Here is a 26224-nt window from a genome sequence, read left to right as displayed (position 1 = left end):
GTTGTCTGCCGCAGATGGTGACGAGCTACACGTAATGGCCTAGCGTCCCTTCTTATAGTCCCTTTTAGTGTCACAAATGCAGTAAATACGCGAGCGTTGCCCACGTGTTACCAACGAGAATCAATCTGGCCGTCCATCACTCATCTTTGTTATGTGCAGGTAGAACAATATATGACTCTATCGATAATGGTGTTGACCCTTCTAACAATAAATATGTATTTGATTTTCTTATTTGACTACAATACATTGCATATCTTCAATTCAAGGGTCTTCAAAATAAAAATCTTACGGACACAGTCATTTTTTAAGATTCATTGTTTATACCAATGTTAAATATCCGTGTCCCGCATGACAAAATTGTAGTTTTATCTGTCGCAAGGCTGTTTCATCATATTACAGTCACTTAAATTTTACTCTAAATGCGCATTTGTGTCCCGAGTCTTAGGCTTTTTCTGGTCATGACCGAATGTATTTGGAATAGAAGTGTGAGGTCTATATAATCAGATCTTCAGTAACCCATGCTTGTCGTAAGAGGCGACTAACTGGATCGGGTGGTCAGGCTCGCTGACTTGGTTGACACATGGCATTGGTTCCCAATTGCGCAGGCTGATGCTCATGCTGCTGATCACTGGGTTGTCTGGTCCAGACTCGATTATTTACAGACCGCCGCCATATAGCTGGAATATTGCTGAGTTCGACGTAAAACTAAACTCACTCACTCACTCTTTATAATCAAAATATGTGTGAACTATCTATATGATATTTTCAAAATTGTCACTATAACTTACTGGGTAAATATACTCGGTATCGGTTGTGTTGGTTTAAAATCGAGGACGTCCAAATGTAAAGGTCTTTCCTTTAACTGTTTCTTATCACCACTATAGTCGCGCATACTTGAAAGCATTTCCTCTATAGTTTCCGGGCATACTGATCCCTATAGTCGGCATACTGAAACACTATAGGCGGGCATACTGATCCCTATAGTCGGCGGGCATACTGAAACATAGTATACTGGCTATAGGGCATACTGATCACTATAGTCGGCATACTGAAACACTATAGGCGGGCATACTGATCCCTATAGTCGGCATACTGAAACACTATAGGCGGGCATACTGATCCTATAGTCGGCATACTGAAACACTATAGGTGGGCATACTGATCCCTATAGTCGGCATACTGAAACACTATAGGCGGGCATACTGATCCTATAGAAACACTATAGGCGGGCATACTGATCACTATAGTCGGCATACTGAAACACTATAGGCGGGCATACTGATCCCTATAGTCGGCATACTGAAACACTATAGGCGGGCATACTGATCCCTATAGTCGGCATACTGAAACACTATAGGCGGGCATACTGATCCCTATAGTCGGCATACTGAAACACTATAGGCGGGCATACTGATCACTATAGTCGGCATACTGAAACACTATAGGCGGGCATACTGATCCCTATAGTCGGCATACTGAAACACTATAGGCGGGCATACTGATCCCTATAGTCGGCATACTGAAACACTATAGGCGGGCATACTGATCACTATAGTCGGCATACTGAAACACTATAGGCGGGCATACTGATCCCTATAGTCGGCATACTGAAACACTATAGGTGGGCATACTGATCACTATAGTCGCATACTGAAACACTATAGGCGGGCATACATACTATAGTCGGCATACTGAAACACTATAGGCGGGCATACTGATCCCTATAGTCGGCATACTGAAACACTATAGGCGGGCATACTGATCCCTATAGTCGGCATACTGAAACACTATAGGCGGGCATACTGATCCCTATAGTCGGCATACTGAAACACTATAGGCGGGCATACTGATCACTATAGTCGGCATACTGAAACACTATAGGCGGGCATACTGATCCCTATAGTCGGCATACTGAAACACTATAGGCGGGCATACTGATCCCTATAGTCGGCATAAACACTATAGGTAAGCATACTGATCCCTATAGGCATACTGAAACATATAGGTGATCCGATCACTATAGTCGGCATACTGAAACACTATAGTTTCATACTGAAACACTATAGGCGGGCATACTGATCACTATAGTCGGCATACTGAAACACTATAGGCGGGCATACTGATCCCTATAGTCGGCATACTGAAACACTATAGGCGGGCATACTGATCACTATAGTCGGCATACTGAAACACTGAAACACTATAGGCATACTGAAACACTACTGATCTGATCTATAGTCGGCATACTGAAACACTATAGGCGGGCATACTGATCACTATAGTCGGCATACTGAAACACTATAGGCGGGCATACTGATCACTATAGTCGGCATACTGAAACACTATAGGCGGGCATACTGATCCCTATAGTCGGCATACTGAAACACTATAGGCGGGCATACTGATCACTATAGGCTCCGATCATACTGAAACACTATAGGCGGGCATACTGAAACACTATAGTCGGCATACTGGCACTATAGGCGATCCCTATAGTCGGCATACTGAAACACTATAGTCGGCATACTGATCACTATAGTCGGCATACTGAAACACTATAGTCGGGCATACTGATCCCTATAGTCGGCATACTGATCCCTATAGTCGGCATACTGAAACACTATAGGCGGGCATACTGATCACTATAGTCGGCATACTGAAACACTATAGGCGGGCATACTGATCACTATAGTCGGCATACTGAAACACTATAGGCGGGCATACTGATCCCTATAGTCGGCATACTGAAACACTATAGTCGACCATACTGATCCCTATAGGCGGGCATACTGATCCCTATAGTCGGCATACTGAAACACTACAGCCGATCATACTGAATCACTATAGCCGATCATACTGAATCACTATAGCCGATCATACTGAAACACTATAACCGATCATACTGAAACACTATAGCCGATCATACTGAATCACTATAGCCGATCATACTGATCACTATAACCGGGACTCCCATTCTCATGCACAAGTTCCTCACCTCCTTTAGGCTGACTGTAAGTTGACATGCAACTCTTTATCATATATAATGTCATTACCATTACCAAAATATGAAGTTACTTCCTCAGATTGCTGACGAAATAAGTGACTATAAACTGAGGTACAAAGGAAAGCTCACTCCTTTTTCTTTGAGATTATTAAAAACACAAGTATGACTTACAAGCCAGAAACACTATGACCGTGTTGCCAAAACACCACAGACAGTGTACCCAACTGCAACGTTGGCAGCGCCTCCCGTTCCTCGCCCAACGCAGACGAGTTAATCGACGTCGACGGGTTGATGGCATGCCCGAAATGGCCTCGTCGACGTGTTCCTGTTGATGCGGAGTTAATGATCTAACGCTTCTGATACTGACGACGTCACTGTGTGTATCTGACATGGTCTTGTTTTCTGACCATGGAATTGGATCACATTAGCTCTTTTTACGGACATATTTTCCTTCTGGAGATATGAAGCAATCAGCAGTGACGGTTTGCTAAGCCATTGCACATACAGTTCTCGAGTGGTGTTGAACCGCTCCAGCTGAACAGTTCACCAGAAGAGTAGGAGACCCTGCAGATAGATCAAATGGATCAATGTAGGAACATCTTTGTTAACATCTGTATTCCACCTCTTCTGCGTGGTACTGACGCAGCTTGTTTGTGTCAGTCTTGCCAACATGACAGATGACATCTTGGAACTTTGTGAACTACTTTACAGTCATGGGACGAACCAGAAAACATATTGCAAGAGCGGAACCTTTAAGTGTCAAGCCAATCATCCCTCCTGCTCCTTTCAGTGTCTTGTTTTCGGTCGTCTGCAGAGTACATTCCACCCAGACCGCATTCAACATCACAGCATCACCAACTTTCAGGAAACGTTGTGCTTTGGGCTCCTCACAACGTTATATATATAACAACGTTTCTTATAACTTGGTGTCACGATAGTTTTCTATAAAAAAATTAACTTTGACATTCTTTCTTCACTATTCAGCTACAGCTTCAGAAAACACACGACCAAAATAACATGCAAACTGACGAATAAAACTGATGAAGTGAACTTCTGATTTGTTTGATATGTACTTCTCACTACTGGGAAAACTAGTCAACCATTAACGTTAAATAGAACGTAAGACATCGTAAAATACGTTCGTTAGCATCAAATAACTTTAACCTTGTTGCGACGTAAAAATGACGCATTACACAGTTGTGACAGCGTAAATGGGATAACTTCTTTGAGAGGCATTTAGAAGTTGGGGCAGTAAGGAAGGATAACAATATATGGATGAACAACTTCTGTATTGCTGTGAGAGCGACGTTTCGGTGTAGGTTCTAACACCGTTATCAAGCAAGTGAAGAACAGCATAAGGATGAAGGAGCATATATACAAGTTAGAGTAGATGTTTGTACAGTGCAATAGGGATTAGGAAGGCAGACACAATAACAACACAAGGGGGAAGCCAGACACAATAACAACACAAGGGCTTAGGAAGCCAGACACAATAACAACACAAGGGCTTAGGAAGCCAGGCACAATAACAACACAAGGGCTTTGAGATCGGTGATGAGGGTCTTTAATGAGTTGGTAGTGTGCAGGAGGTAATAACCTTGGTCACGGTTGATTGAAGGCTGGAGTCTTTTTATGTAGATGGCTTCTTGGAGTTTTCTGAGTTTAAAATCTTTGCGTAAATGGAAGTCCACGGAATAACGTTGTAACAACGAAAGTAAAAACGTTGTGACAACGTGAAATTGTTAGCTGGGTATTGCGTTAACGTTCCATAGTACTCAGTTGAAAGTTGCCATTGTGATATAATTCTTCTAATGGATTAACTTGATAACTGTTCTCATTTGAGTCTTATACTTGTTTTTTTAAATATTTTATTTGGTGTACTTCAGATATAATACAAAAAGTATAATTTGGACAAAGTTTCCCCTGTACAATCTATCTCAAATATATTTGCCCATCAGCCAGAATTATGAGACTTACAGAAACTAAAGTACTGTCGGAAATTAAAAAACTTTTTTTTCGCATTTATATCTACAATATATGTAGTTAATATGTGAAAATGTGAAATATCTGTTAAACTAAGTTCGGTCTAACTACGGTCTCATTGGTAGTGAGATAGGAAACGTAGAAAAAGGACTTTACTCAGGAGAGATTAGTGCAGAAATGAGCAATGCAGTTTTTTTGTAAGTCGAAAGCGACTTATTTGGAACAGATCATGCCTTTATTCAAATTAGTGTGCGACGATATTGTATTACAAAGGAACTTTATAATTGCCCATTTTGAAATTAAAAGTAGCTTCATTATAAACGATAGCTGACGTAAAAAATAATAACTTTAAGACTGAAACTATTAAGGATGAAGCTACCCTGGAGTCTCACTATCACTATAAAAAGAAACAGGTAGGAGAGGGTCGTCTCACAAGCAAAACCAGGACGGTTGTCGCAGACGGTGGTGGGGGTCGGGCTAGGGGATAGAGATATCCGCTAAGGTGAGATATTCCTTTAGATGAATTATACTGGGGAAGTAAACGGTATGTCATAATAATTTACAAAGAATATCCAGTCCTGTCGATCTTCGGGTGGTCATGTCACCTATATATATTTTTAGACATTTAAGTCGCTGCCACAAGTCCAGAGTGCTAGAAATTGTGATAAGAATTACAATAAATGAGAATGAAGAACATTGTTCGGATAATTTTGTATTTGTTAAGTTTTCTTTTTTAGTCTTTTTCCCCGACCGACCGACCCATGTTCAGAATTTGGTGGCTACATGAAACACATTAAAAAAATGATGCCCTAACTGTAAACAGAGACCATAAGCTGTAAACGAGTAGCACGATAAACCTATTTTTAGCGGGTATCATTCAAGCATAAAAACATGGCAGTTTTCTCCCCGGATATAGAGGGCGCTGTTCTGTGTTTGTGTATGGGTTATCGATAGAAAACGTTACACTATGTACAGTTATTTACTGTATGTCTAAATTAAACAAACAATGATATGCAAACTGATTTTTAGACCAACCGTGACATATTCAAACCACAGCAATGTTCAGAAGTAAGTATATATTGATAAATTCAAATTCATCGTTCGTATTTGACAGCCGCGTAATTCACCTGCATTCCTTGCATATTTTACTCATCGCTTTTGACAGTCGGTATATTTTCGATGCTTGTCTTATTTTCAGTAATTAAATGCAAATTTCTTTGAAAGAAGTGAGTGGAAATGTAATACTGACTTAAATATAGAAACTACGTGAGACGACAGACTCTGTCAAGTGCACACGTGTGTTCGTATTGAGGGTTTTAGTCAACTGGATACTTCACGTTTCTATGTTATTTTAAAATATCCAGACCTCAAAGAATATGTTATTGTAGAATAAAATAATAATCTAGACTTGTGAAGAACATTTTTATTCAGTATTTACATATAGTCTTCCCATACTTCTGTGCTGCTCCTTATAGTATTTATAAGCGATTTGGGTATTTACATTTTGCTCCACAGAGCTATAGGCTGTACCACAGTGTTTTCGTTATAATGCAGATGTGCATCATGTCATCTGAATGCATGTGCTCTGGTGTAACATAAAATGCAACATGATCCCTGAAACTTTATATTTAGTCAGTGACCACAATGGACAAAGACCCCTTTATGCTTTTCAGATATTTTGAATCACTGTATTAGACATCCACAATTCAGCAATGTATACATTTTTACATACCTACTGTTTATAGGGTGCAGGCTAAAACGTCACCACAGCAAAACGGCACCAGGCGAAAACGGCACCAATTAGACATAACTGAACCTCGACTTGGCGAAAACGGCTACAAATCTTATGGTGAAAACGGCACCAAATAAAATCTTATTTGTCATTAGATAATCTGAATACAGAATTTTGGGAATGCGTCTACTCTGCCGACAGTGATTGGAAAGTTTGTGTTAGCTGATAATCAGATTCCAGTATGTTTAGATAATGAATGAGTCTGACTGACTATGGCCGATAATCGGCTTGTAGAATGTTTCGATAGTCAAAACATCTACTGTGCCGACAGTGATTGGAAAAGCCTGTCAATTTAGCGTGAAAACATCACAACCTTTGATGTTTTAAGTACATTTACTCAACTCAAATCGCCCAAACCATGGTAGACAGCACCCTCCTCGACCCCCCTACTGCTGATATCCCGAAAAACGAGTTCACAATCGTGGAGATTGGTTCTCAGAAAGGAAAGAAGAAGCTGGTCGATTCATATGGATTCACATATGTCATTCGGGGTTTTTTATATGTTGATTCTAATGTTATAATTAAACGAACTAAAACATAAAAGTCAACATCATACTGTGTTTTGTATATGGTGCCGTTTTAGCTCAGAAATCAGTAGCCGTTTTTGCCAATACGGTGCCATTTTCGCCAAACGATTTTGGTGCCGTTCTGCTGTGGTGCCGTTTTAGCTATAACCCCTGTTTATACTTACTTGTTTTCAAAGACATTGTGTTGTACATTCAGATATTAGTGCCAAACTAATCTCAACATAACTGATTCGACAGAATTTGATTTTTGTATTGGTACTAGCTTATGCAGGATTGGGAGGAAGTCCATTTGCTGCTGATACAAAATGATGAATTCCCATTTAGGAGATAGGTATTGACTGTTTCTATAAACAGAAATTGAACAATGTTATGAAGAACAGTTTTGAAAAAAGACACGGTTTAGCATCACTCGTGAGAGCATTGAGGTTTGTTTCCATTAGTACTTGTATTTAATATGTGTTTGTAAGTTGCAGTCCTTACATATTTTACTATTTGACATACATAAAATTTGTATGTATTGCATCTAGAGCACGGAGATGATATCTAAAAACTTTTAATGGCATATTTGAGTATCAACATCTCTTGGGAAAGGTTAACCTCATCTTGATTAGAACAAGTACTTTTTTGTCTTTCTTTCACTTTATTGGCACAGAATCTCACAAGAGAAAACACTTCTCAATATCTGCAGAGGAGGAGTTGTGCCACCTACGTAGCCTACCAAAAGAGGCCTTCTTCTATACCCAGCAGCGACAGTATGGCCTGGGGAAACGTGTGCCACAAAGCATCTTCTCTGACTACTTGGCAGAACAGATACCGTGCTTACTCCAAGAGAGAGAATACAAACTTGGTTCAATTAACAAGATATTTGCAGCCAAGTGGTTGAGTGACAAGCAGGTTGTCTTTGGCACAAAGTGCAACCAGGTTCGTTTGTGATGAAGAGAAGGTGTCATCAGAAGATGATGTGTTGTGATGTATAGTCTGTTTGGGTTAAAATGATACCAATGAATCACATTCTAACTCCATATGGGTTCATGATCAAAATTCATGTCAACACAGAATGTAATGAAATCATCAGGCCAACTCTGGAAAAAAGTTTCACAACATTTATCTCCAAATAGAAAAGTTACTTAACAAACTATCATCATTTTGTTTTGATTTTCCATGTGAAGTTTTATGAGGGTAAAGTTACAGTAGTAATGTTGCAGGAACAGCCTCGGATGCATGTTGTCTATTAACTGTTATTAACTTGATGTAATTGTAGGACTGAGAAACTAATTGTACTGAAGTATTAGGCTGTGCTTTATATGCACTTAATGTTAAAAAATGTGATGATTATGTAAGATATAATCTTTTACAACCTTCCTCCTCCTGCTTTTAATTTTCTATTGCAGAATGTAATAAGCTTTGCAGATACCATTGTCTTTTTCCAGGACCTACAGACATAGGTCATTCTGATAGAGAAAGTCGACATGATGGCCGCAAGCTTGATTAAATAAACAATTACACTTTGATAAATGTGTTGTTAGTTTGTACTTTATTTCTAAAACCAATATGTAAAAATAAGGTTTCTACCTACCGGTACCTACCCTAAATTTTAAGAGGTGTAATCGGAACCACAACATTTTTTTATTTGGCCAAAGTGAAATTTCTGGATTTTTGTCAATGAAACCATAATTATCAAATAGGAAAGAAATATTTTGATCAGGTTCATGCCCTGCACACCTTGACTTCTTGGGGCTGTTAGCCACATTGCATTTGATGAAATGTGTGTATTTACTATGATGTTCAAGTACTTGGTACTCATGTGTATCTTTTGCACCCATAATCGTTCATTTTGTCAGTTCCTTGACATGCTGTCTTGGAAACATTTATAAGCATTCTTTAGCTCATTGTCATTTGTGATAGTGAGTTCCTGTTCGCACATACTCTTGCTGTTAGGTGCTCATGAATCTCATGCTACTTATGTATATGATATATATTTTGATCAGATTTTATGTTCATTTTCGTCACCACAGTCTTGAAAATGTCCACCTAATAGATCAGTTCATGCAAATCATTAGTTCCCTGACTTTTTGTTGGTAGGTCAATATATGGTAATATGTTATCGTACTCAGTGCTTAAAGAGAATTGGAAACAACATTATCCGGAACACTCCTGTCGTCACATTTTGCATTTGTAAGATTACATGTATATGAAATTTGGTTAAAGTATATGAGCAGACTTCGATTATGTGTTGATTCATTCATGCCTAGTTACCAAGGTCACACAACAGAGTAACTTCTGGATGTTTATTTCAGCTGGGACACAAAGACTGGGTGTTTGATCTGGTATGGATTGACGATGAGTTTGTGTTGTCAGGTATGTTTGAAGAGAAAAACAAAGTAGTGTCTGTCAGTTAATGTCAATGTCAGTTACACTGTAAAGAAGTGTTCCAACATATCCCCTGTGAAGTGTGTTCCAACATATCCCCTGTAAAGAAGTGTTCCAACATATCCCCTGTAAAGTGTGTTCCAACATATCCCTGTGAAGTGTGTTCCAACATATCCTCTGTAAAGAAGTGTTCCAACATATCCCCTGTAAAGTGTGTTCCAACATATCCTCTGTAAAGAAGTGTTCCAACATATCCCCTGTGAAGTGTGTTCCAACATATCCTCTGTAAAGTGTGTTCCAACATATCCTCTGTAAAGAAGTGTTCCAACATATCCCCTGTAAAGTGTTCCAACATATCCTCTGTAAAGAAGTGTTGCAACATATCCCCTGTAAAGTGTGTTCCAACATATCCTCTGTAAAGAAGTGTTCCAACATATCCCCTGTAAAGTGTGTTCCAACATATCCTCTGTAAAGAAGTGTTCCAACATATCCCCTGTGAAGTGTGTTCCAACATATCCTCTGTAAAGTGTGTTCCAACATATCCCCTGTAAAGTGTGTTCCAACATATCCTCTGTAAAGTGTGTTCCAACATATCCTGTGAAGTGTGTTCCAACATATCCTCTGTAAAGAAGTGTTCCAACATATCCCCTGTGAAGTGTGTTCCAACATGTCCTGTGTGTGTGTGTTCCAACATATCCCTGTAAAGTGTGTGTTCCAACATATCCCTGTGTAAAGAAGTGTGTTCCAACATATCCCTGTGAAGTGTTCCAACATATCCTCTGTAAGTGTGTTCCAACATATCCTCTGTAAAGAAGTGTTCCAACATATCCCTGTGAAGTGTGTTCCAACATATCCCCTGTAAGTGTGTTCCAACATATCCCCTGTAAAGAAGTGTTCCAACATATCCCCTGTGAAGTGTGTTGCAACATATCCCCTGTGAAGTGTGCCAACATATCCTCTGTAAAGAAGTGTTCCAACATATCCTCTGTAAAGAAGTGTTCCCAACATATCCCTGTGAGAAGTGTGTTCCAACATATTCCCTGTGAAGTCCCCCCTATCATGTTCCAACATCTTCCCTGGTGTGAAGTGTGTTCCAACATATTCCCTGGTCAGTGTGTCCCAACATATTCCCTGGTTAACATGTCCCAACATATTCCCTGGTTAACATGTCCCAACATATTCCCTGGTTAACATGTCCCAACATATTCCCTGGTTAACATGTCCCAACACATTCCCTGGTCAACATGTCCCAACATATTCCCTGGTTAACATGTCCCAATACATTCCCTGGTTATTCCCTGGTTAACATGTCCCAACATATTCCCTGGTCATCATGTCCCAACATATTCCCTGGTTAACATGTCCCAACATATTCCCTGGTTAACATGTCCCAACATATTCCCTGGTCATCATGTCCCAACATATTCCCTGGTCAATCATGTCCCAACATATTCCCTGGTTAACATGTCCCAACATATTCCCTGGTCACCATGTCCCAACACATTCCCTGGTCATCATATCCCAACATATTCCCTGGTTAACATGTCCCAACATATTCCCTGGTCAACATGTCCGAACACATGTCCCAACATATTCCCTGTGTAATGTGTGTCAACGTGTCCCGAATGCCAAATGTTCCAGCATACCCCCATGTGCAGTGTTTCCAACATATTCCCCATGCAATGTTCTCACATATCCTCTCTACAACATGTTCCAACTTATTCCATGTGCAGCATGACCCATATATTTTATCATCCATAATGTGTTTCTTAATGAGAAGTTGTGGAGTTGTGTTGTGGAATTAGTGTACAATATCAGGCCTTGTTTGCTTAATGGATGTTACCAAACTAGAAGCCAGGTCAAGTTAGCAGTCACCCCTGGTCAGTTCCTGAAGCATCTGTTGCATCATGTGCCAAGGAACTTATGGGTCTCAGATCATATAATTGAAGCCTCGGACAGCTCTGGAGTCCTAGTCTGAACCAGTAATTTGACTTTATTTTCTGTGGATCGTAATGTTATGAATCTTGACTGGTGACCAAGTCTGACAGTGATGCACACACCACTGCTTGGAATATATATGGAGTTATCTCCCTTACACTGTAGGCATTTCAGAGAAAATGAATACAAAATTGTTTGTCTTTATTAATGGTATCGTATCTTTTGTTTTGAATCGTAGTGTAAGGTATGGCTTTGCTGAGAATCCTCGTGTAAGGCATGGCCTTGTTACGAATCCTAGTGTAAGGCATGGCTTTGTTATGAATCCTAGTGTAAGGCATGGCTTTGTTATGAATCCTAGTGTAAGGCATGGCTTTGTTATGAATCCTAGTGTAAGGCATGGCTTTGTTATGAATCCTAGTGTAAGGCATGGCTTTGTTATGAATCCTAGTGTAAGGCATGGCTTTACTGTGAACCCTATTCTTCATCATGGTGTCATATCTTTTTTTTGAATCGTAGTGTTAGGTATGATCTGATGTGTTTCGTTATGAATCATTTTTGTTATTGTGTTACTTTGCTGGCATGGATCTTGTACCATGTATAGTTATCTCTCATACCTTATCGATCATGGTGCTTGACAACATGAAAACAGTAAATGTAATGACAATACCGGTTGATGTATTCCAGGATCTCGAGACAACAATCTCGCCCTGTGGAAGATTGATAACTGTGATGATGATCGATCTTCTCACATCAACAACCTGTTCATTCCGGAGTACAGTGTCAAACACCCTGTCACAGTGCAGCATTGTCAGAAGGCGGAGAAAGTCAGAGCTCTTGCGTTTCACAAGGAACGGAAGGTGAACAGTTTACTCTATATCCATGAACTTATGCAGAAAGGTGTTAGTACCTGTTTGGCAGTCTTGAAACAGACTTGACTTGGTATAAAAAAATCACAAGTTATCTACTGCTTGTTGCTGCATATCTACTTCTGTTAAGTGTAAAACTACTCAAAAACCATAAAGATATAACATCAGTCAAACATTGATTGTTAAAGATTAACATGTTGATGAAAATGTAGCCTCAATTCATACTTGACTGTTTATTGTCATTTGGCTAAAATCTTGTAAATGTCATGTTTTTAAACTTTTGTGGAAATTGTTGAGTGGAAATGACCTGGAATAATTTTCCTTAAACAGTTTGTCTGAACACACCCCATTATTTTTTCTCTCGGGAACCTCCTGTAGGGCATGTGACCTGTTCCTGGTTGATCATGTGACTGCCATTCTGTAGTCTTCTGTTATCTTGCTGCACAAGGGTGCTGACATCCTAAGAAATTTATTTCTATATAATAAAGGAGATCTCAGCGGTTACCCTTTAGGTTTTTGGTATTTTTATGAAGTTTCTAAGATCTATTAGCATGGGAAAGGACTATGTCAGAGGAATGAAATGTAAAGTTTGTTTCAACTGCTTAAAGACATTCTCAATCCTTAATACATCGTGTATAGATTGTCTGGGAATATGCAGGTGCATTTTCATTGTTCATGGGAAACCAAGAGAGCGCTGTCCCACTGATACCAACTTCAGTGTCCAGAAGCTTGTAATGATCAGCCGTATCAAATGCTGCACTGAGATCTAAAAGAGTCAGCGTTGCCATGTCACCAGAATCTACTAGACACTGGAGATCATTTTACAACTCTCAGGAGCAAGGTCTCTGTTGAAAGATGCGGATGATAAGCAGACTAATAGTCATCCATGGGGGATGATATACTTCATCAGTTGTCTGGTAACAGCTTTCTCCATCAGTTTTGAAAGAATTCAAGTTTGAAATGGGTCATTAAAGTACTGTCGGAAATAGAAAAAAACTGTATTTAGGCTATTACCGCATATTACCGTCTATAAGCCGACCCCATTGATAAGACGACCCCCAAACTTGACCCTTAAAATCGTGCATAAGTCGATCCCCCGCGATGGGGTCCTAATCGCGGCAAACACAGACCACAGACAACTGGCAGTTACCAATAATTATAACTTTGGCCACATTATTCAAAGAATTCACAATCATATATATTGCGTCTAATCACGGATCGAAACAAAGTGTAGTTGACAGAAAATACATAATATATTTTATTTCTCTAAATATCATATTTATTGTAGCAACAAACTGGCTTGCTTATTTTACCCCATTCAACAATCACAAACTGATTACCACCTCGTTTTCCATTGACTGCTAGTTTACAGTAACATCGGTAAAAATGTGTGAATTTAAATGGCTTCCGTATTTTACCCCATTCCATGTGCGTATAACTTCTGCTTACCACATTCATGAGGGTCCGTATAACCTTCGCGTTGATTATATATATTTTACATAAAAACTAATTAAAATTACACAATGCTAGGTTATATTTCTTTGCGTTAAATAATAGTACTCTGTATTATATTTTACTGACGACTGCGTCAGAATTCGTCCCGTTAATTTATAAACTTATCCTATCTCACGGTATGCACCATCTCTCTCTTCTACGACCATGTGTGGAAACGTGCTGTCAGCTAAGTTGAGTCAAATCTAACTGGCCTCTGACCAGTCCTGACCTCTGTCCTCACCCCGACATCAACGCCTGTCAATCATCCACGAAAGCATGCAGCTTGCCCAAATGATCACATGACCACCTCTACCTGTCATTTCTCTTTCTTGTCGCCACGTTGTGTGGATGTGTGTTTGTCTATAAGAGAGTTTGATTGTGTTTCTACAATGGGAAAATCGAATTGTTATGGTTCTAATAAACGCAAACATTGCGATAACTGCAACAGTAATTTCTTGGCGGCAGACCCACATAACCTATGTGTTGACTGTTTAGGCCGGTGTGAATGGTCTAGACGTTGCACTTTGTGTGCAAACCGTGACGACGATGCGTTTTCCGAATATCGCCTGGTAGCTTGTAGACGCAAGTTTGACAGAGATTGTCGGAATCCATCTGAGGGTCTGAGTAGTAAACATCCTAAGTTAGATCGCCGTTTGATATCTGCAGTACGACGTTCGAAGTCGAAGTCTCCTAATGAAGATTTCCTTTAGAGGCGTCTGATTCCTACCTCAGTGAAAATCTACGTCAACTCTTCCGTCCGCATTCTTATAGCCTCATTACTCTAGAAGATTCTTCACCACCACGAGTTGTTGTGTTATCTACATCTGGTATTCATCCCGGCCGTCTTTGGTGGTGAATGTTCCTCGACGCCTTTACGTTTCGGAGGTGGGGACTACTCATGCGGCGCTTATTGTGATTCCTAACATTACATCACAAGTGACGTTACTTCCAGTTCGACGCTTACATCAGGAGTTACCTACGTTTAGAGCGCCGCTTGTCACTGATTCCACGTGTTTGCTCAGAGCGCCGCTTACTTCCAGTTCAGCGCTTTCTACCAGTGCGCGCCTTACTTTTGAAGCGACGGATACTTTTGAAGCGACGCTTACATCAGGACAGTTATCTACGATTAGAGCGCCGATTGTCATGGATCCCATATGTTTGGTCAGAGCTCCGCTTACTTCCAGTTTGGCGCTCTTGTTTAGTTCCAGTTCGCCGCTTGTACCTGGTTCGCGCTACATCAGGACAGTTATCTGGATTCAAAGCTTCCTCCCATATGTTTGGTCAGGTTCGGCTTTACTTCCAGTTCGGCGCTTTGTTTGGTTCCAGTTCGACGTTTGTGCCTGGTTTGGCGCTTCCTCCCAGTGTTCCTGGTTCAACGCTTCCTCCCAGTGTTCCTGGTTCGGCGCTTCTCCTCCCGGTTCGGGCCTTCCTTCCGGTTCTTCTCCCAGTGTTCCTGGTTCGGCTTCTCCCAGTGTTCCTGGTTCGGCTTCTCCCAGTGTTCCTGGTTCGGCGCTTCTCCCAGTGTTCCTGGTTCGGCGCTTCCCAGTGTTCCTGGTTCGGCGCTTACTCCCGGTTCGGCACTTCCTCCCAGTGTTCCTAGTTTGACTGAATTTCACATTGTCAATTCACAACTGATGTTACCCTTTGTAATTCATTGACAAAAACAGCATAGTTTACATGCTATAATTTGTATAAAAATGAAAATGGATTCCTTCACTATCCAACCTCATTTTGAGATTGTAATCAGAACATTAATGTCCTATTTTCAGATTTCTTAGAGAAAGTGTGATTCCTACAGTCAGTGAAAATCACTGTCAAACACTTTAACTCACCCAGTATATTTTTATAGCCTGGCAATACAGTAGAAGATTCTTCACCACCACGTTTGTTGTGTTATCTACGCCTGGTATTCATCCCGGCCGCCTTTGGTGGTGAATGTTCCTCAGCTTTACGCTCGGAGGTGGGGACTACTCATGCGCGGCTTATTGTGATTCCTAACATTACATCACAAGCTGACGCTACTTCCAGTTCGGTGCACATCAGGAGTTACATTGCCCTCAGTATATTGAGGCACCTGCAGCACTAGAACCTCCACCATGCTTACTGTGTGGGTGGAGCACCCAACACTTCCGACATTGCCCTCAGTATATTGAGGCCCCTGCAGCACTAGAACCTCCACCATGCTTACTGTGTGGGTGGAGCACCCAACACTTCCGACATTGCCCTCAGTATATTGAGGCCCCTGCAGCACTAGAACCCCCACCATGCTTACTGTGTGGGTGGAGCACCCAACACTTCCGACATTGCCCTCAGTATAATGAGGCCCCTGCAGCACTAGAACCCCACCATGCTTACTGTGTGGGTGGAGCACCCAACACTTCCCGACATTGCCCTCAGTATAATGAGGCCCCTGCAGCACTAGAACCCCCACCATGCTTACTGTGTGGGTGGAGCACCCAACACTTCCGACATTGCCCTCAGTATATTGAGGCCCCTGCAGCACTAGAACCCCCACCATGCTTACTGTGTGGGTGGAGCACCCAACACTTCCGACATTGCCCTCAGTATATTGAGGCCCCTGCAGCACTAAAACCTCCACCATGCTTACTGTGTGGGTGGAGCACCCAACACTTCCGACATTGCCCTCAGTATATTGAGGCCCCTGCAGCACTAGAACCCTCCACCATGCTTACTGTGTGGGTGGAGCACCCAACACTTCAGACATTGCCCTCAGTATATTGAGGCCCCTGCAGCACTAAAACCTCCACCATGCTTACTGTGTGGGTGGAGCACCCAACACTTCTCTACATTGCCCTCAGTATATTGAGGCCCCTGCAGCACTAGAACCTCCACCATGCTTACTGTGTGGGTGGAGCACCCAACACTTCCTGGACATTGCCCTCAGTATTGAGGCACCTGCAGCACTAGAACCCCCACCATGCTTACTGTGTGGGTGGAGCACCCAACACTTCCAGACATTGCCCTCAGTATACTGAGGCACCTGCAGCACTAGAACCCCCACCATGCTTACTGTGTGGGTGGAGCACCCAACACTTCCGACATTGCCCTCAGTATACTGAGGCCCCTGCAGCACTAGAACCCCACCATGCTTACTGTGTTGGGTGGAGCACCCAACACTTCCGACATTGCCCTCAGTATACTGAGGCACCTGCAGCACTAGAACCCCCACCATGCTTACTGTGTGGGTGGAGCACCCAACACTTCCGACATTGCCCTCAGTATACTGAGGCCCCTGCAGCACTAGAACCCCCACCATGCTTACTGTGTGGGTGGAGCACCCAACACTTCCAGACATTGCCCTCAGTATATTGAGGCCCTTGCAGCACTAGAACCCCCACCATGCTTACTGTGTGGGTGGAGCACCCAACACTTCAGACATTGCCCTCAGTATATTGAGGCACCTGCAGCACTAGAACCTCCACCATGCTTACTGTGTGGGTGGAGCACCCAACACTTCAGACATTGCCCTCAGTATATTGAGGCACCTGCAGCACTAGAACCCCCACCATGCTTACTGTGTGGGTGGAGCACCCAACACTTCAGACATTGCCCTCAGTATATTGAGGCACCTGCAGCACTAGAACCCCCCACCATGCTTACTGTGTGGGTGGAGCACCCAACACTTCCGACATTGCCCTCAGTATACTGAGGCACCTGCAGCACTGGAACCTCCACCATGCTTACTGTGTGGGTGGAGCACCCAACACTTCCGACATTGCCCTCAGTATACTGAGGCCCCTGCAGCACTAGAACCCCCACCATGCTTACTGTGTGGGTGGAGCACCCAACACTTCCGACATTGCCCTCAGTATACTGAGGCACCTGCAGCACTAGAACCCCACCACCATGCTTACTGTGTGGGTGGAGCACCCAACACTTCAGACATTGCCCTCAGTATATTGAGGCCCCTGCAGCACTAGAACCCCCACCATGCTTACTGTGTGGGTGGAGCACCCAACACTTCCGACATTGCCCTCAGTATATTGAGGCCCCTGCAGCACTAGAACCTCCACCATGCTTACTGTGTGGGTGGAGCACCCAACACTTCCGACATTGCCCTCAGTATACTGAGGCCCTGCAGCACTAGAACCCCCACCATGCTTACTGTGTGGGTGGAGCACCCAACACTTCAGACATTGCCCTCAGTATACTGAGGCCCCTGCAGCACTAGAACCCCCACCATGCTTACTGTGTGGGTGGAGCACCCAACACTTCCGACATTGCCCTCAGTATACTGAGGCCCCTGCAGCACTAGAACCCCCACCATGCTTACTGTGTGGGTGGAGCACCCAACACTTCAGACATTGCCCTCAGTATATTGAGGCCCTTGCAGCACTAGAACCCCCACCATGCTTACTGTGTGGGTGGAGCACCCAACACTTCCGACATTGCCCTCAGTATACTGAGGCACCTGCAGCACTAGAACCCCCACCATGCTTACTGTGTGGGTGGAGCACCCAACACTTCCGACATTGCCCTCAGTATATTGAGGCCCTGCAGCACTAGAACCCCCACCATGCTTACTGTGTGGGTGGAGCACCCAACACTTCCTCGACATTGCCCTCAGTATACTGAGGGCACCTGCAGCACTAGAACCCCCACCATGCTTACTGTGTGGGTGGAGCACCCAACACTTCAGACATTGCCCTCAGTATATTGAGGCCCCTGCAGCACTAGAACCCCACCATGCTTACTGTGTGGGTGGAGCACCCAACACTTCCGACATTGCCCTCCTCAGTATATTGAGGCACCTGCAGCACTAGAACCTCCACCATGCTTACTGTGTTGGTGGAGCACCCAACACTTCCTCAGACATTGCCCTCAGTATATTGAGGCCCCTGCAGCACTAGAACCTCCACCATGCTTACTGTGTGGGTGGAGCACCCAACACTTCCGACATTGCCCTCAGTATACTGAGGCACCTGCAGCACTAGAACCCCACCATGCTTACTGTGTGGGTGGAGCACCTTCAACACTTCAGACATTGCCCTCAGTATACTGAGGCACCTGCAGCACTAGAACCCCCACCATGCTTACTGTGTGGGTGGAGCACCCAACACTCCGACATTGCCCTCAGTATATTGAGGCCCCTGCAGCACTAGAACCCCCACCATGCTTACTGTGTTGGTGGAGCACCCAACACTTCCGACATTGCCCTCAGTATATTGAGGCCCCTGCAGCACTAGAACCCCCACCATGCTTACTGTGTTGGTGGAGCACCCAACACTTCCGACATTGCCCTCAGTATACTGAGGCACCTGCAGCACTAAAACCTCCACCATGCTTACTGTGTGGGTGGAGCACCCAACACTTCCGACATTGCCCTCAGTATACTGAGGCACCTGCAGCACTAGAACCCCCACCATGCTTACTGTGTTGGTGGAGCACCCAACACTTCCGACATTGCCCTCAGTATACTGAGGCACCTGCAGCACTAGAACCCCCACCATGCTTACTGTGTGGGTGGAGCACCCAACACTTCAGACATTGCCCTCAGTATATTGAGGCCCCTGCAGCACTAGAACCCCACCATGCTTACTGTGTGGGTGGAGCACCCAACACTTCCGACATTGCCCTCAGTATATTGAGGGCACCTGCAGCACTAGAACCCCCACCATGCTTACTGTGTGGGTGGAGCACCCAACACTTCCTCGACATTGCCCTCAGTATATTGAGGCACCTGCAGCACTAGAACCCCCACCATGCTTACTGTGTGGGTGGAGCACCCAACACTTCCGACATTGCCCTCAGTATATTGAGGCACCTGCAGCACTAGAACCCCCACCATGCTTACTGTGTGGGTGGAGCACCCAACACTTCCGACATTGCCCTCAGTATATTGAGGCACCTGCAGCACTAGAACCCCTACCATGCTTACTGTGTGGGTGGAGCACCCAACACTTCAGACATTGCCCTCAGTATATTGAGGCACCTGCAGCACTAGAACCCCCACCATGCTTACTGTGTGGGTGGAGCACCCAACACTTCCTCGACATTGCCCTCAGTATATTGAGGCCCCTGCAGCACTAGAACCCCCACCATGCTTACTGTGTGGGTGGAGCACACCCAACACTTCCGACATTGCCCCTCAGTATACTGAGGCACCTGCAGCACTAGAACCCCCACCATGCTTACTGTGTGGGTGGAGCACCCAACACTTCAGACATTGCCCCTCAGTATATTGAGGCCCCTGCAGCACTAGAACCCCCACCATGCTTACTGTGTGGGTGGAGCACCCAACACTTCAGACATTGCCCTCAGTATATTGAGGCCCCTGCAGCACTAGAACCTCCACCATGCTTACTGTGTGGGTGGAGCACCCAACACTTCAGACATTGCCCTCAGTATACTGAGGCCCCTGCAGCACTAGAACCCCCCACCATGCTTACTGTGTGGGTGGAGCACCCAACACTTCCGACATTGCCCTCAGTATACTGAGGCCCTGCAGCACTAGAACCTCCACCATGCTTACTGTGTGGGTGGAGCACCCAACACTTCAGACATTGCCCTCAGTATACTGAGGCCCCTGCAGCACTAGAACCCCCACCATGCTTACTGTGTGGGTGGAGCACCCAACACTTCCGACATTGCCCTCAGTATACTGAGGCCCCTGCAGCACTAGAACCCCCACCATGCTTACTGTGTGGGTGGAGCACCTACACTTCCGACATTGCCCTCAGTATACTGAGGGCCCCTGCAGCACTAGAACCCCCACCATGCTTACTGTGTGGGTGGAGCACCCAACACTTCCTCCGGCTCACATTGCCCTCAGTATACTGAGGCACCTGCAGCACTAGAACCCCCACCATGCTTACTGTGTGGGTGGAGCACCCAACACTTCCGACATTGCCCTCAGTATACTGAGGCCCCTGCAGCACTAGAACCCCCACCATGCTTACTGTGTGGGTGGAGCACCCAACACTTCAGACATTGCCCTCAGTATACTGAGGCCCCTGCAGCACTAGAACCCCCCACCATGCTTACTGTGTGGGTGGAGCACCCAACACTTCCGACATTGCCCCTCAGTATACTGAGGCCCTGCAGCACTAGAACCCCCACCATGCTTACTGTGTGGGTGGAGCACCCAACACTTCCGACATTGCCCTCAGTATACTGAGGCCCCTGCAGCACTAGAACCCCCACCATGCTTACTGTGTGGGTGGAGCACCCAACACTTCCGACATTGCCCTCAGTATATTGAGGCCCCTGCAGCACTAGAACCCCCACCATGCTTACTGTGTGGGTGGAGCACCCAACACTTCAGACATTGCCCTCAGTATACTGAGGCCCCTGCAGCACTAGAACCCCCACCATGCTTACTGTGTGGGTGGAGCACCCAACACTTCCAGACATTGCCCTCAGTATACTGGAGGCCCCTGCAGCACTAGAACCCCCCACCATGCTTACTGTGTGGGTGGAGCACCCAACACTTCCGACATTGCCCTCAGTATACTGAGGCACTGCAGCACTAGAACCCCCACCATGCTTACTGTGTGGGTGGAGCACCCAACACTTCCGACATTGCCCCCTCAGTATATTGAGGCCCCTGCAGCACTAGAAACCCCCACCATGCTTACTGTGTGGGTGGAGCACCTGACACTTCCGACATTGCCCTCAGTATACTGAGGCACCTGCAGCACTAGAACCCCCACCATGCTTACTGTGTGGGTGGAGCACCCAACACTTCCGACATTGCCCTCAGTATACTGAGGCCCCTGCAGCACTAGAACCCCCACCATGCTTACTGTGTGGGTGGAGCACCCAACACTTCCGACATTGCCCTCAGTATACTGAGGCCCCTGCAGCACTAGAACCCCCACCATGCTTACTGTGTGGGTGGAGCACCCAACACTTCCGACATTGCCCTCAGTATACTGAGGCCCCTGCAGCACTAGAACCCCACCATGCTTACTGTGTGGGTGGAGCACCCAACACTTCAGACATTGCCCTCAGTATACTGAGGCCCCTGCAGCACTAGAACCCCCACCATGCTTACTGTGTGGGTGGAGCACCCAACACTTCAGACATTGCCCTCAGTATACTGAGGCCCCTGCAGCTCTAGAACCCCCACCATGCTTACTGTGTGGGTGGAGCACCCAACACTTCCGACATTGCCCTCAGTATACTGAGGCCCCTGCAGCTCTAGAACCCCCACTATGCTAGTAGTCATTGGCGTCTATTTCAGGAACCACCAGGATCACATTCACCTTCTTAAGACGGGTGTCTAAGTGCTTGCTCCTTGCTTAAGGACTTCTCATGTGGTGCGGGTCTCTACATTGTAGCTTCTACAATGGTAAAGCAGTCTCCATTTGCATCCAAAGATTGCATTCTGTGGATTATGGGAATTCTCAAACTTGTGTTTCTACACAATTGTGGACCCGTGAAGGTCTGGTTAGAATATTGGCCTTAAGGAACCCATGCTTGTCATAAGAGGCGACTAACGGGATCGGGTGGTCAGGCTCACTGACTTGGTTGACACATGTCATCGGTTCCCCATTGCGCAGATCGATGCTCATGTTGTTGATCACTGGATTGTCTGATCCAGACTCGATTATTTACAGACCGCCGCCATATAGCTGGCGTAAAACTAAACTCACTCACTCTACCCAATTGTGAACTTTTGCTGTTTATGATGGCTACAGTCCCGTTACTCCATCTCAGTTCAAGGTCCACTGCGTATTGTTCCCTGCTACCACCTGATGTGGAATCCACTGTGGGTTGGGGGCATATTGTCATTTACCTCAAGATCGATGGCAGTAGATTCAAACTTGCTTTCCTCCCTTTGTCTCCTATCATCACCTTTACTCAAGCATTAAGTAGAAGAATAGGCCACACATAAGCATGCTGATTGAATTCTTGACATCATTCCTCTGTTGGAAGACATGGCACAACTTTTGATGCACGTTATGGGCTCCCTGCTACCAAGATCACAAGCTTAAATTGAGGAAGTGGGATTGCATCTTTTATTTCTGTTCTGACTTCTCCATCATCCATGATTGGTGGGTAAATTGTTTGGTAACCATGCACGGGAGTGATATGAGATTTCTCTCTCCAGGGAGTGATATGAGAAGTCTCTCTCCAGGGAGTGATATGAGTAGTCTCTCTCAAGGAGTGATATGAGAAGTCTCTCTCCAGGGAGTGATATGAGAAGTCTCTCTCCAGGGAGTGATATGAGAAGTCTCTCTCCAGGGAATGATATGAGAAGTCTCTCTCCAGGGAGTGATATGAGAAGTCTCTCTCCAGGGAGTGATATGAGAAGTCTCCCTCCAGGGAGTGATATGAGTAGCCTCTCCAGGGAGTGATATGAGAAGTCTCCCTCCAGGGAGTGATATGAGTAGTCTCCAGGGAGTGATATGAGAAGTCTCTCTCCAGGGAGTGATATGAGAAGTTTCTCTCCAGGGAGTGATATGAGTAGTCTCTCTCCAGGGAGTGATATGAGAAGTCTCTCTCCAGGGCGTGATATGAGATGTCTCTCTCCAGGGAGTGACATGAGTAGTCTCTCTCCAGGGAGTGATATGAGTAGTCTCTCTCCAGGGAGTGATATGAGAAGTCTCTCTCCAGGGAGTGATATGAGAAGTCTCTCTCCAGGGCGTGATATGAGATGTCTCTCTCAAGCCAAAACTGCTGTTCAGGAGCTGCAGATGTGTGTGACTCATTCCGGCGCAGGGTATGCTAGGATACTGAAAACCTTGACTTAGATGACTTCCGCAGAGTCTTTCAGTGTCTTGCTACTGCCACTACTCACCACCAGGACAGGCATGTCCCGACCTTTCTAGCACACCATTGTTATCTTTGCTTTATCTTCAATGCCTACACCATTGGAAAGTTCAGTTGTTTGGCATTTTTACTGCCCCTTGGCTTTTCAGACATATCGTAACTCATGAGACATTATTACACCAGTGGTGAATTGCCTTTAGCTGTCTCATAGACGATTCCCTGATGGGAAATCCTGCTTTTCATCAGGTTTTCTCTTCTCCTGCTAACATTGGGGATGTGTCAACCTCCAGAACTACATAGGACTCCACATCTTTCTCCATCTGCAGCATTGACACATCCATCTGTGAGTCGCCCTTGACTCACCTGACCGCAATACTCCTCAGCTTGCTGTGGCTCAACTAGTGATCAATCCTTGAGTCAGATGTCTTCACAGGGAACTCTCTGACATGATGTTGTGACAAATCACCAACTCTTCGTCAACACCTTAAATGAAGGATGGGACAGCCAGCCTTGGGGATGTGTACTGTGGGTGTGTTCATGAGATGGGTCCTGAGTATGTGCCAAGGGGTTTTGTCCTTTCTGTGTGTTCTGGGTGCATGTTATAATGGGTATGGGAAGGTGAATGTTTGGAGGATGTGTTCAGGTGCATGTTCTACATTGTTTTGTGTTCCAGGAACTGGCTGCCTTGTCTCTAAATGGCTACTTTCACCTGTGGGATATCGAAACTTTCACACAGGTAAGATTGGTGTAAGATGGAAATGTGATAAAAATATTTCTGAATGTGTCAGTTGTTTGTGTGGGAATGTGTTGTCAGTCCCTGACTTCTGATCTGTTTGAATGTGACTGAGAATGATGATTTGCAAATTAAGTAACAAAATTGGGACTAGTCTATTAAATGTCAACATAATACATTGCAATGAATACCTTGTACCCAACAATATCTGGAGTTTGTTAATTTTATACCTATCACTGGAAAAGTTGTTTATGAAAGCTTGTTGTTATGTGTTGACAACTTAGAAGGAGGGGGCACAATAGTAGGTGCAAAAGCAAACGTGCTGCACATACTACATAGCTGTACAGGAGTGACATAGCTGCACATACCACATAGCAGACAGGGAGTGACAAGCATGTGCTGCACATACTACATAGCTGTACAGGGAGTGACAAGCATGTGCTGCACATACTACATAGCAGTACAGGGAGTGACAAGCATGTGCTGCACATACTACATAGCTGTACAGGGAGTGACAAGCATGTGCTGCACATACTACATAGCTGTACAGGAGGACACACGCAGCACATGCACATACATAGCTGTACTGCACAAGTACGCGGCTGCACATACTACATAACAATACATGGAGGACAAGCATGTGCTGCACATACTACATAACAGTACAGTGAGTGACAAGTAATGCGGCTGCACATACTACATAGCTGTACAGGAGTGACAAGCATGTGCTGCACATACAATAGCTGTACAGGGAGAGTGACAAGCATGTGCTGCACATACTACATAACAGTACAGGAGTGACAAGCATGTGCTGCACATACTACATAGCAGTACAGGAAGTGATGCATGTGCTGCACATACTACATAGCTGTACAGGAGTGACAAGCACGCGCTGCACATACTACATAGCTGTACAGGGAATGACAAGCACGCACATACCACGCATGAACAATACATGGACAAGCATAGCTGCACATACACATAGCTGACACAGTGAGTGACAAGCATGCTGCACATACACATAGCTGTACAGGGGAGTGACATGTGCTGCACATACTACATAGCTGTACAGGGACAGGAGTGACAAGCATGTGCTGCACATACTACATAGCTGTACAGGGAGTGACAAGCATGTGCTGCACATACTACATAGCTGTACAGGGAGTGACAAGCATGTGCTGCACATACTACATAGCTGTACAGGGAGTGACAAGCATGTGCTGCACATACTACATAGCTGTACAGGGAGTGACAAGCATGTGCTGCACATACTACATAGCAGTACAGGAGTGACAAGCATGTGCTGCACATACTACATAGCTGTACAGGGAGTGACAAGCATGTGCTGCACATACTACATAGCTGTACAGGAGTGACAAGCATGCTGCACATACTACATAGCTGTACAGGGAGTGACAAGCATGTGCTGCACATACTACATAGTGTACAGGAGGTGACAAGTACGTATACACATAGCTGTACAGGGAGTGACAAGCATGTGCTGCACATACTACATAGCTGTACAGGGAGTGACAAGTACGCTGCACATACTACATAGCTGTACAGGAGTGACAAGCATGTGCTGCATAGCTGCTGTACAGGGAGTGACAAGCATGTGCTGCACATACTACATAGCTGTACAGGGAGTGACAAGCATGTGCTGCACATACTACATAACAGTACAGGGAGTGACAAGCATGTGCTGCACATACCACATAGCATAACACATACTACATAGCTGTACAGGGAGTGACAAGTATGTGCTGCACATACTACATA

At 44.7% G+C, this 26224-nt stretch overlaps 1 protein-coding gene across 1 annotated transcript in view; it reads left to right on the top strand.

Moving 5' to 3' along the window:
- Window positions 1-5911: 5911 nt before the first annotated feature.
- Window positions 5912-26224, top strand: part of LOC124291873 (DDB1- and CUL4-associated factor 12-like) — a 28813-nt gene continuing 8500 nt past the window's right edge. The window contains exons 1-5 of the mRNA XM_046728938.1: window positions 5912-6055; window positions 7953-8236; window positions 9604-9664; window positions 12299-12471; window positions 24386-24448. Coding sequence (XP_046584894.1) covers window positions 6046-6055; window positions 7953-8236; window positions 9604-9664; window positions 12299-12471; window positions 24386-24448 — 591 coding nt within the window. The 5' untranslated portion in view covers window positions 5912-6045. The remainder of the gene's footprint in view (window positions 6056-7952; window positions 8237-9603; window positions 9665-12298; window positions 12472-24385; window positions 24449-26224) is intronic.

Source organism: Haliotis rubra, unplaced genomic scaffold (assembly GCF_003918875.1).
Source record: "Haliotis rubra isolate DU_JTF1 unplaced genomic scaffold, ASM391887v1 Scf50, whole genome shotgun sequence".
Taxonomy (NCBI): Eukaryota; Metazoa; Mollusca; class Gastropoda; order Lepetellida; family Haliotidae; genus Haliotis; species Haliotis rubra.
This window is presented reverse-complemented; position numbering and strand designations above follow the sequence as displayed.